Raw genomic sequence first — 12,156 nt, 5'->3', positions numbered from 1 at the left:
GGCTGCCATAGACAAATAACGGAGACCACATAGCTAAGCAACAGAAACCTGTCTTCTCACGTTTCTGGTGAGTGGAAGTCCAAAATCAAGGTCCCAGCAGGGTTGGTGTCTAATGGGGGCTCGCCCCTGGGGTTGCAGATGGCTGTCTTCTCACTGTGTCCTCACCTGACCTCATTTTTGTGCATGTGAGAAAAGATAGGGAGCTCTCTGGTGTCTCTTCTTTTGAGGACACTAATTGTCTTGGGTCAGGGCTTCAACCTTATGACCTTATTTCATCTTAATTACTTCTTTAGAGTCTGGTCTCCAGCTCCAGCAGTTCTGGGGGGTAGGGCTTCAAGGTGTGAATTTTGTGGGGACACAGACACTCAGTCCGTAACAGGCAGGAACTTGTAAAGACTCCTTGCATTGCACAGCCTTCCAGCCTCATAGCAGGTGATCTGTACTAGACCTCATAGAACCTCACCCAGAGTGTGTGGGAGTGTGGGTGTGTACAGCACAGCCCTTGACCAACAAGGACCCACAATTAAATCCCTTTGCTTGGAAATCTGGCCTCTGTCTCCTAGGTACCTTATTTGGGCTGGTTCTGCTTGTGTTTTGGACTTCCCTGATAGCTCAGTTGGTAAAGAATCCACCTGCAATGCAGGAGACCCCAGTTGGATTCCTGGGGCAGGAAGATATGCTGGAGAAGGGATAGGCTACCCACTCCAGTATTCTTGGGCTTCCCTTGTGACTCAGCTGGTAAAGAAGCCACATGCAATGCGGGAGACTTGAGTTTAATCCCTGGGATGGGACTATCCCCTGGAGAAGGGGAATGCTTCCCACTCCAGTATTCTGGCCTAGAGAATTCCATGTATAGTCATGGGGTCGAAAAGAGTTGGACACGACTGAGCGACTTTTCACTACTTGTGTTGGGACAAGAAAGTATTCCCAGGTAGAACACTAGGGCCGTGGTGAGGCTTACTTCATAGTTCCCTTCTCTCAGAAACAGATGTGCACCGCTTGTTCACTTTCTGGCCACAGTTGCCTCATATATTTTGGCCTGTTTTATTCTTGTTTTCAGCCCCATGGTGGCTCAGATGGTAAAAAATCTACCTGCAGTGCAAGAGACCAGGTTCCATCTCTGGGTCGGGAAGATCCCCTAGAGAAGGGAATGGCAACCCACTCCAGTATTCTTGCCTGGAGAATCCCATGGACAGAGGAGCCTGGTGGATACAGTCTACCGGGTTGCAAAAGAGTCAGACACAGAGTGACTAACAACATACTTGTTTTCAATAGAGTAGCAAGTCTGGTACCAGATATTCTGCCATGGTTGAAAGCAGACCAGTCATGAGTTTTTTATTTTCAAACGTAGTAGGAAGAGCGTTAAAGATCTCTAAGGCATTCTTGTTTTATATAACTTTTTAAAAAATTACTGATGGAACCTATTTTCTTAAAAGTTTTATGGGTAGACTTGAATCCTTTTTAATGCTGTGTGTTGAATATAATGGGCTGTGTAGAGGGTGTGTCTTTTGTTCCTTATAGGTATTGATGGACTGATTCTTTATGATATTCTTAGAATCTTTTTGAAGTATTTCACTGTGTATTTGAAGCTCTCTATATACAATCATAACCTGGTGATGAAATGTTATGACTTACACCCACCAAACCCTGGAAATTTAGCGTTTAGGCCCCAGGAGGGCTCTTTTAACTCTCCCCCGCTCTATGTATTTGACATAGGATAATGTGATATAGGGCATGGTGACATGCTATAAAAGAATGGTTCCTTAATTATAATATTTAAGATTTTTCCAGGAGTTTAAAATACTTTTAAGTGCCTAATTTAACTGTTACTTCCTTCACTTGAAAAATGAAATCCTTTTTGGCAGGCCATTATAAAGTCTTTAGATTTTACACTTTTTAAAAAGGGTAATTGTGAGTCCTATATTTGTAGAAAGTAAACTATGCTGGATAGAGTATTTAAATTAGGATTTTTCCATTTTCTATAAAAGATCAAGTAAAAAAAATTCTGTTGAGATATTTTTTAAATTGTTGGAAGGGTTTTGAGGGGCTATGGAAGAGGCTTCACATTTAATTATGTATCTCATAGCCAGAAGTGAAAAAACAGTCATTAAAAATTGAGTTCTAAAAAAAAATTTGAGTTCTAGCAGGAATAGGTAGGTTATTGGATGATCTAAAAATCAGTTGTGGAGGAGGGCGGGCGTGAGTGGGTGTGAGTGTATTTGTACTGATACACATGTATACTGATAAAATTTGGAAATTGATGATGCTGGCTTCTCAGATCAAAGAGGAAAGGATAGATTCTTAGATCCCCACCTCACCCCATGTGCCAGATGATATTCCAGAAAGACTAAGGATTTACCTGTAAAAGATAAGTAATATATATATTTATATTTAAAGAAAAATATATTGGAGGAATATTTAATCTCAGGTAGTTGTAACACTGCCAAATGACATTAAAAAAAACAATGATCTATCTGTACAGCAAAAACAAAACCCCATCCATCATAGGCAGAGAGAAAAGTTGAGCATGAAGCTGGCAAGTCATATGTAATATATGTGATTTGCTCTTCAGACTCAAGATAAATACATATTACTGTACTAGAAGTCCCCTTTGCCTCCTTCTGGAGGCATTCCTTTCCCCATTCACCCTGGCTGCCTTTTTAGATAGACTCCCAGAGGTATTGGTATTGTCATTCCTCTTTAGTAAACAAGCGGAGAACGGGAACCTCCCTTTTAAGCGCCCTGGTGCTGTTGCCTTTTGTTGCCACTTGGTGTTGCTGTTGAAGCTTGATTCTGTGAGCCCCTTCCTATTGCTCAGCTGTGAGGCTCTTAATGGTCCAGAAGCTTGCACAGACTTCACTGGGGCCGCTTGGGGGTTCTTAAAGGCTATTAGAGTTCATTTACTCAGAACTGCTCTTGTTTCCCCCTTTAGAGTCATTTTACCAGGGTTATAGGGTATGAAGGAGCAACCAGCACCATTCATTCATTCATTCATTCATTTGACAAATAATTACTTAGCACCTGCTGTGTGCACTGGATACTGTTTTATTTATTTTAAGTAATAATAGTGAACAAAACAAAGCAAAAACTTCCTGCCATATTGGAGTCTACATTCCTTCTGAGGATTGGGTGGAGGGAGAATAGTGGTGGCAGAGAGAGACGCAGGGTTAAGTGTTAATGCTATGATACATCTACAGAAAGTTCTATGCATGCAGTTCTGATCTCTTAATTATTTTGTTATTTATTCTATGTAGGACATCAATAGGAATGATTCCAGTAAGTGTAATAAAGAAGAGAGGCTGAGTACTTGACGGATTTAAAATTACAGTTCACTGATGACTTCTCGCTAGCTTATGTAGGCACTCTGTGGCCACACTGTATATAGTGTGCATCATGCAGCTATTAAACACGGTGGTGGTGGTGGTGGTTCAGTTGCCAAGTTGCATCTGATTCTTGGCGACCCCCTGAACTGCAGCACATCAAGGTCCTCTGTCCTTCCCCATCTCGTGGAGTTTACCCAAGTTCATGTCCTTTGAATCGGTGATGCCATCCAACCATCTCATCCCCTGTCGCCCTCTTCTCCTTCTGCCTTCAATCTTTCCCAGCATCGGGGTCTTTTCAAATGAGTTGGCTCTTTGCATCTGGTGGCCAGAGTGTTGGAGTTTCAGCATCAGTCCTTCCAGTGACTATTCAGGGTTGATTTCCTTTAGGATGGCTGGTTTGATCTCCTTGCTCTCCAGGGGACCCTCAAGAGTCTTTTCCAGCACTACAGTTCGAAATCATCAATTCTTCAGTGCTCAACTTTCTTTATGGTCCAACTATCACATCCATACATGACTACTGGGAAGACCATAGCCTTTACTATATGGTATAGACATGTATTTATGAAAATGAAGAGATGATTATGTTAAGTGGAAAGGCACGTTAGGAAGTAATATATTTAGGATGATCACATTGTTGAAAAGTACTTTTTCTCTACCCCTGGGGTCTCCTTCCTGAGCAGGGAGTTCTGCCCCCACTTCGTTATTTACTCCATCCTTGGTATAATGACTTGAGTGCACGTGCATGCTGAGTCACTTCAGTCATGGGACCCTATGGATTGTAGTTTCCCAGACTCCTCTGTCCATGGGATTCTCCAGGCAAGAATACTGGAGTGGGTTGCCATACCCTCGGATCTTCCTGACCTAGGGATCAAACTCACATCTCTTTATGTCTCCGGTATAATAACTTATCTGATTGTGAATCTGAGAGTAACTGTCACTCCTAGTGCCTGTTGTCAACATAAGAGCTATCTGATCTTTTAACAGCCATGAATTGATTTCTTCTTGGAACAATTGTGCAGGGGCTCAACCCTGCAGGGAGAGGTCTGCTCTGTCCTGTGCTAACACGTCCATCTCTGGGGCTCACTGCTAGCGAGCCCGTTTGTCCAGCACACCTAAAGCTTCTATTAGGAATGACAGTGATATTTTATATTTTGTTTTGTTTCTTGTTCATAACTTTGGCAGGGAAGTGATTATCAGTTTTTGGGTGCTCTCTTTTATTTAGTTTTATACACATTTTTCCCCCATATACATGCTAGAAAAAGGTCTGGGTAAATATGCATCATAGTTTTCCAAGAGGTTTGTAGAACTAAGAGATTTTTCCCTTCTTTTTTTTTTTTTCCCCCCTGTCTGTACTTTTGAATTCACTGGGATTATTAGATATGTTTGAGAAATAGTTAAACATTTCCAACCTCTGAAAAATACAGCCTGGTCTGACTTTCCCTGTAGAAGAACTAGGCATCTTTCTATCAGGGAAGAAGCTAGACTTGAGTGATAAGTTTCTACCTGCAGAGCTTGGTGCTTGAGTCTAGAACTTAGGATAGGCAAAAATATATTACTAAAATCTCTGACTTAACATTTCACCACACATGTCAGAGTAATTGCCTTTTATTAAATTTAGAAGTTTTCAGTTTTTGTATCCCTTAACTACTCTTGTGGATATAGATGAATTTACTTCCTTTGTCTTTTAACCTTCCTACTACCTTTGTAAGTAGTTAATCGACTATCTTCACTGTATATTTGCCTTTGCCAGTGAGATTTTTTGTTTCATAATGTTTATATTTCTAGTTTTGATGTTTGCTACTTAGAGACGTCTCTTTAACATTTTTCTTAAAGACAGTTTCAGTTCAGTTCAGTCACTCAGTCATGTCTGACTCTTTGCAACCCCATGGACTGAAGCACGCCAGGCCTCCCTGTCCATTACCAACTCCTGGAGTCTACCCAAACTCATGTCCATTGAGTCGATGATGCCATCCAACCGTCTCATCCTCTGTCGTCTCCTTCTCCTGCCTTCAATCTTTCCCGGCATCAGGGTCTTTTCAAATGAGTCAGCTCTCTGCATCAGGTGGCCAAAGTATTGGAGTTTCAGCTTCAACATCAGTCCTTCCAATGAACACCCAGGACTGATCTCCTTTAGGATGGACCTAAAGATCCACAGTTGAATACCACAGTTGAAAACCATCAGTTCTTTGGCACTCAGCTTTCTTTGTAGTCCAGCTCTCACATCCATACATGACTACTGGAAAAACCATAGCCTTGACTAGATGGACCTTTGTTGGCAAAGTAATGTCGCTGCTTTTTAATATGCTGTCTAGTTTGGTCATAACTTTCCTTCCAAGGAGCAAACATCTTTTAATTTCATGACTGCAGTCACCATCTGCAGTGATTTTGGAGCCCCCAAAAATAAAGTCTGCCACTGTTTCCCCATATATTTGCCATGAAGTGATGGGACCGAATGCCATGATCTTAGTTTTCTGAATGTTGAGCTTTAAGCCAACTTTTTCACTCTCCTCTTTCTCTTTCATCAAGAGGCTCTTTAGTTCTTTGCTTTCTGCCATAAGGGTGCTGTCATCTGCATGTCTGAGGTTATTGATACTTCTCCCAGCAATCTTGATTCCAGCTTGTGTTTCATCCAGCCCAGCGTTTCTCATGATGTACTCTGCATATAAGTTAAATAAGCAGGGTGACAATATACAGCCTTGAGGTATTCCTTTTCCTATTTGGAACAAGTCTGTTCCATGTCCATTTCTAACTGTTGCTTCCTGACCTGCATACAGATTTATCAAGAGGCAGGTCAAATGGTTTGATATTCCCATCTCTTTCAGAATTTCCCATAGTTTCTTGTGATCCACACAGTCAAAGGCTTTGGCATAGTCAATAAAGCAGAAATAGATGTTTTCCTGGAAAACTCTTGTTTTTTTGATGATCCAGCAGATGTTGGCAATTTGATCTCTGGTTCCTCTGCCTTTTCTAAAACCAGCTGGAACATCTGGAAGTTCACAGTTCACGTATTAATGATGTTAAACTCGTTTAGCTTTTGCTTGTTTATGAAACTCTATCTCCTTCAAATCTGAGTGATATCTTTGCTGGGTAGAGTGTTTGTTTTTGTTTTTTTCAGGTGGGTGGAGTATTCTTGTTTGTAGATTTTTCTCCTTTCATCGCTTTGAAAATATTATGCCATATTCTTCTGGTCTGCAGAGTTTCTGCCGAAAAATCAGCTAATGGTTTTATAGGAGTTCCCCCTGTGTGTAACTGGTTTCTTTTCTCTCGATACTTGTATGTCTTTCCTGGTATTTATTATTATGTAAGACATCCTAACTTTTTTGTATGTTTATCTCTTATAGAAAAGGCTACAAATGAGTACAACACTACAGAAGATTGGAGTCTTATTATGGACATATGTGACAAAGTTGGAAGCACTCCTAATGGGTAAGATGGCCAATCATGCCCAGTGAATGTCTAGGAGCTTAATAATCTGTATCTCTTTTCCTGATACAATTCTGGAAGGAAATGGGATTTTTACTGTTTCCTTTTGCGAGTAAAAGTAAAGACATGCTGCTGGCTGAATTTATGTGGTTAATCTTATTCTGAAAGAACAAATGGAAAAGAATTAACTGAAAACTTGAAATATTAAAATGTATGATTAAGGCCTTGATGCAGGGAATTCCCTGGTGATCCAGTGCTTAGGACACTGTGCTTTCACTGCTGGGGGTCCAGGTTCAATCCCTGGTCGGGGAACTAAGATCCCACAAGCCTCACAGTGCAGCCAAAAAAATATATGTATATATAAAATGCTTTGATTCAATAGGGACAGATGTTAACAACGAATAGAACAATGAATAATTATTTAGGGAGTTCCCCTGTGACTTAGACATGTTATTAATGAAGTAGATAAATATAACAATATGTAATATATTTAAAAGATCTTTCAGTAATGAATAGATAAATGCAATAAATCATGATGAAAAAGTGAATATAAATAACAGTGCTTTGAGGATGGAATGGGGCCATTAAACTGAACTGATTATGCATTAGAGGTTTAGAAGACTGATGAAAGCATTTGTTTTAGTGTTACAGCTTTTTGAAGTTTATTCATGCATTGTTATACTTAAATCATTTGAGACTATGTATCTTGCTAGTTTTTTCCCCACAGGATAAGAATTTGCTGTCTTGAAAGCTAAGTCAGTCTTATATGAAAAAATAATTTTTATGATATTGTTCTCTTGTGTTGACTGACCTTTTTGAAATGATTTGATTTTTTTGATTTTGGGATACACAACCTTTGCAGCAAGCATTTTTTCCCGTCTACAAGTCTATGAGGAAAACGTGTAAGATCATTTTATAGATTTATTCCCTTAATGAAGTAAAGTTTGCAGGTGTACATATAAGGTATTATATGACCAAATAGCTTTTAAAGTTATTTGGTTGTAGAATACCTTATGTATTTAATGCTTGAATTGAAATTCTGAATACTTAACTTTCTTCATTTTTTTAGAGCAAAAGATTGCCTAAAAGCCATAATGAAAAGGGTAAATCATAAAGTTCCTCATGTTGCTCTGCAGGCATTAACTGTAAGTGAAAGTCATATTATTTGGCCAAAATTTTAAATGTGTTTGTTTCAGTAAGTTAAGAGAGATTACATCTCAACATTTGTATATTGATTTTTATTTTAATTAATAGCTTCTTGGGGCTTGTGTGGCAAACTGTGGAAAGATATTTCATTTAGAAGTGTGTTCCCGTGATTTCGCAACAGAAGTACGTGCTGTGATAAAAAATAAGGTAAATTAAAAAAAAAAAAGAAATTTGAGTCATTAAAAAATACATATGCTGTGTTATTTTAACTGTATATAGCATTAGTAGAGTTGTAAGTGAAATCATTTTAGATAAATTTGAAACAAAACAAACTTTCTGTTCTAAAATTTGTTGTTTGCATTTGTAGCACCAAAAACTGTTTTCCTCCCTAAAGCATATATATTAGTGATATAGCTGATCTTTATTGAGGGTTAGCAGCCACTGCTTTAAGCATTTTTATGTATGCTATCTTGTTTAATGCTCTTAACAACTTTTAGAAGTTAGATTCCCAGGTCATTCCTATTTTATAGATGGAGAAACTGAGACTTAAGAGTAACTTGTCTAAGATTATGCAGCTAATACATGGCATACCTAAAGTTCAGATGTAAGTTTCTGTGACACCAGCATCCAAACTAGCCATCATTGTGTCCTGATTCCCATTAGAGATGGTGAGCAAAGGGGGCCTTTATTTTAGAACAGGGTGGAGAGGGTCTTCTTGATGGGTTGTTATTGATTTATTTGTAATAGAAACTCTGAAACACTATGTTAACGCTATTAGTGACAAAAATCTCAGAATTTTAGTTTAGTTGATACAAAAAGTTTAATATTGAGAATATTAGGAAAACATGAAATAATCTCTGAATATGACAGATTCATTGTCACTGTATAAGACACAAACATTAATGTTCAAAAAGAGTAATTTCCCAAGAAACAAGTATATAATAAAATAGGTGTTTATCAAGTGCTCATCTAAACTAAGGATTACTGGACTTGTGTGGCTATTCATAAAACTAGAGAATTTTGGTGGTAATTCTCTTCATTAAGTAATTCAAGTGCTTATTTTAACCATTTTTTTCTTTGCCTTTTCTTTAAAAGGCTCATCCTAAAGTATGTGAAAAACTGAAATCATTAATGGTAGAATGGTCAGAAGAATTTCAGAAGGACCCTCAGTTTAGTCTAATATCTGCAACTATTAAATCTATGAAAGAAGAAGGAGTTACTTTTCCTCCATCAGGTTCTCAGGTAAGAGATTCATTCAGACTCATGGATGACCCTATACTATAGTATTTTGAAGGTATATACCTTATGTCAAAGCTGGCAAGGTCCATCTTAGTCATCACTCACCTCCACTCTACATGAGTTTGTCTAGTGTAGTGCCTGTAATTGTCGACTGAATTCTACACATGAGAACTTTGAGAAGTGAGTCATCCATAAATAATCTGTTTAATGCGACTCTGAATCTAGAGTCATGCAAAAGGCATAGATGTGTGAGAGAGCCCTTATGTTCAAGGTATTTATAGTCAGTTGAAAGGGTAGCTTTATATATGTGAAAAATAACTGATTGTAAGTGACAAAGATGGATGAGGGATGCAAAAGTTAGATGCCAGGAAGAAGGGGTAACTGTAGACTGGGATGGTGAAGAAGGTGAAGAGTAGAATTTTTAGGCTGGAATGTAATTCAGTATGTAAGAGGAGTAAAGAGGTTGTCAAGGGAGGGATGACATGAATCACTTCATGGACCTGAGAAAGCGCGAGGCCTGTTTGTTGAAGAGTGAACATGCCTGGAGTGTGCTTTAGGTTATGTATAAAATGGGCTGACTTGTAAGGCTAGAAGTTTATTCAAGGACATAGGGACAGCTTTTGCAGGACCAGGGTGGAGGCAGGGATAATGATTCCCAGAGTCAGTGGTTTATTTTGGTCTGTGGGGAAAAACACTGGGTTCTGCTCTCAGTGTCTCTTGTTTTTTCAGGATGTGGGATAGGGAAAGAAACTAAGAGAACTGTGTATTTTTTCAATTTTAGACCATAGACTGAAGACACAAAAAGAACCTTTTTAGTTGATCAGATCTATGGGTTCAAAGTAGAATGTAGTGCAGTGGATGAACCTAGAACCTGTTACAGAGAGTGAAATAAGTCAGAAAGAGAAAAACAAGTATCCTATATTAGCACATATAAATGGAATCGAGAAAAATGGTACTGATGAACGTGTGTGAAGGGCAGGAATAGAGTTGTAGACATGGAGAATGGACTTGTGGACACAGTGGGGAAACAGTGGTACAAATTGAGAGAGTAGCATTGACATGTATGTACTATTATGTGTGAAATAATAGCTAGCAGGAAGCAGCCTTATGGCACAGGAAGCTCAGCTTCAGTGCTCTGTGATGACGTAGATGGGCGGGATGGGGGATGGGGTAGGAGGGAGGGGATATATGTATACTTATAGCCGATTCACACTGTCATAAACAGCAGAAGCCAACACAACATTGTAAAGCAGTTATACTCCAATTAAAAATAAATTTAAAAAATAAAAGTCTTAGAAGTAATAGAAAGCCAGCATTTCCTTGCTCTGTCCTTTCTGCAAGTCATTCTCAAAAATCTGTGATAAAGAACTGGTTGATAGTTCAGAACCCTGGACATCTCTGTCTTCCATGCCCTTAAGTTTAAGCATGACCTTCCTTAGTCCTCTGCTATGTCTGAAGAGTCACCACCATTCAAACAAAATGAGTAGTGAAGGGGGTTAACATGGATGCCTAGAGCTGCGCTTCTTGTCTGCGTCCCTCCTCTGCTCTTCAGTCATTAGCCTGGCTTCTTGCTACTTCTCCTGTAGCCCCCGCGTTGAATTAGACTTTGGACCACCAAGATCAGGAAATGCAGTCAGGAAAGATGTATATTTAAGTACTTTTCTTTATGTCAGGTTCTGAGTCAGATGCTAAGATTCATGCAAAATGTAAGCCAGTTCATGCCCTTTGTGATTTTTTTCATATTTTCTTGAAAATTCTGATGTTCTGTTGTAGTATTGAAAACAACTACTTAAAATTATCATAAAGACCTTCACTTTTAAGTAAAACTCATTAGTTATATCAGTTGTTTTTTTTAAAATTAGCATGTGCGAGTAATTATAGAGCTTGTGTTTTCTTTGAAAAGGTAGTTGTGTTCATTTTACTTATACATTACAGACTGTCTCAGCTACTGCCAAGAACGGTACGTCATCAAACAAAAACAAAGAAGATGAAGATATAGCTAAAGGTAAAGGATTAAGCACATGTTTAGTGTTGGCTGATCTTTGCAGAATGATTTATTGAAATAAAAATTAAAATAAAACTGAGTTTACTTGTAGTATTTTACCTCAAATCTAAAAACTAGTGGAGTCTGAAAACTTAAGAGAAACAACTGACATGATATAAGGTTAATTGAATTCATAGTGCTTGTCAGTAATAGTTTTTAGTGTCCTACCTTTGAAGAGATTACATTTCACCTTTTCTTTAATGCCAAAGTTATGAGTCAAGCACAAAAATATGTTCATGACTTGTCCTATATGGAAAGCTACCCATATTATAATGTCACAATCTGTTTGCTGTAAAAATAATAGCTGCTGTGTATGACAGACTGTGATATTAAGGAATGAGCAAAAACTTTATTTTCAAAAATGTCATAGTTGTCTGCCCTGTCCCCTTTTGCCCCCCACCCCCACCCCACAAAAGCTAATTGTTCAGTATTTAACTGGACAAATAACATTCACCTGATTTATTCTTATTAAATAGTATATTATGTAATATTTCCTTTTTAAACTCTTAAAAAACCAGAGTTAATACTGGCTGTCTTGTTTTTTGCATTTTAATTTTTCAAACTAGCTATTGAATTATCACTGCAAGAGCAGAAGCACCAGCACACAGAAACAAAACCCTTGTATCCATCTGCAGAGATTCAGTCAGATCAGAAAGTCGCGAGGAAAGTGAGAGCTTTGTATGATTTTGAAGCCGTTGAGGACAATGAACTCACCTTTAAACATGGTGAAATTATTATTGTTTTGGATGACAGGTATGTTTTAAATGTTTCTGGAATATTTTGAAGTTATTCGGTATCATATCCTTAATTTAGAATGCTGAATATTCAGCTTTTGACTTTGGTGTATTTAAATCATACTAGAACCTTTTCTGCCATTAATTAGTTAGACGGGGTAGTTTGAGTTTCTTATTCTTTTGTTAAATTTGGTAATAAAGTGTTCTTTGTATCTTGGGTTAAAAATGTGTTGAATAATATTGTTTA

At 38.2% G+C, this 12,156-nt stretch overlaps 1 protein-coding gene across 2 annotated transcripts in view; it reads left to right on the top strand.

Moving 5' to 3' along the window:
• The window catches only part of STAM2 (signal transducing adaptor molecule 2), a 45,761-nt gene that overhangs the window by 12,193 nt on the left and 21,412 nt on the right, over positions 1 to 12,156 (top strand). For both annotated transcript variants that reach the window (XM_043487843.1, XM_043487842.1), the window contains exons 2-7: positions 6,665 to 6,749; positions 7,816 to 7,891; positions 8,001 to 8,099; positions 8,988 to 9,134; positions 11,067 to 11,136; positions 11,742 to 11,928. In XM_043487843.1, coding sequence (XP_043343778.1) covers positions 6,665 to 6,749; positions 7,816 to 7,891; positions 8,001 to 8,099; positions 8,988 to 9,134; positions 11,067 to 11,136; positions 11,742 to 11,928 — 664 coding nt within the window. The remainder of the gene's footprint in view (positions 1 to 6,664; positions 6,750 to 7,815; positions 7,892 to 8,000; positions 8,100 to 8,987; positions 9,135 to 11,066; positions 11,137 to 11,741; positions 11,929 to 12,156) is intronic.

This window comes from Cervus canadensis, chromosome 15, assembly GCF_019320065.1.
Source record: "Cervus canadensis isolate Bull #8, Minnesota chromosome 15, ASM1932006v1, whole genome shotgun sequence".
In the NCBI taxonomy this organism is placed as follows: Eukaryota; Metazoa; Chordata; class Mammalia; order Artiodactyla; family Cervidae; genus Cervus; species Cervus canadensis.
The sequence above is the reverse complement of the archived record's forward strand: the minus strand, read 5'-3'. Positions and strand labels throughout refer to the sequence as shown.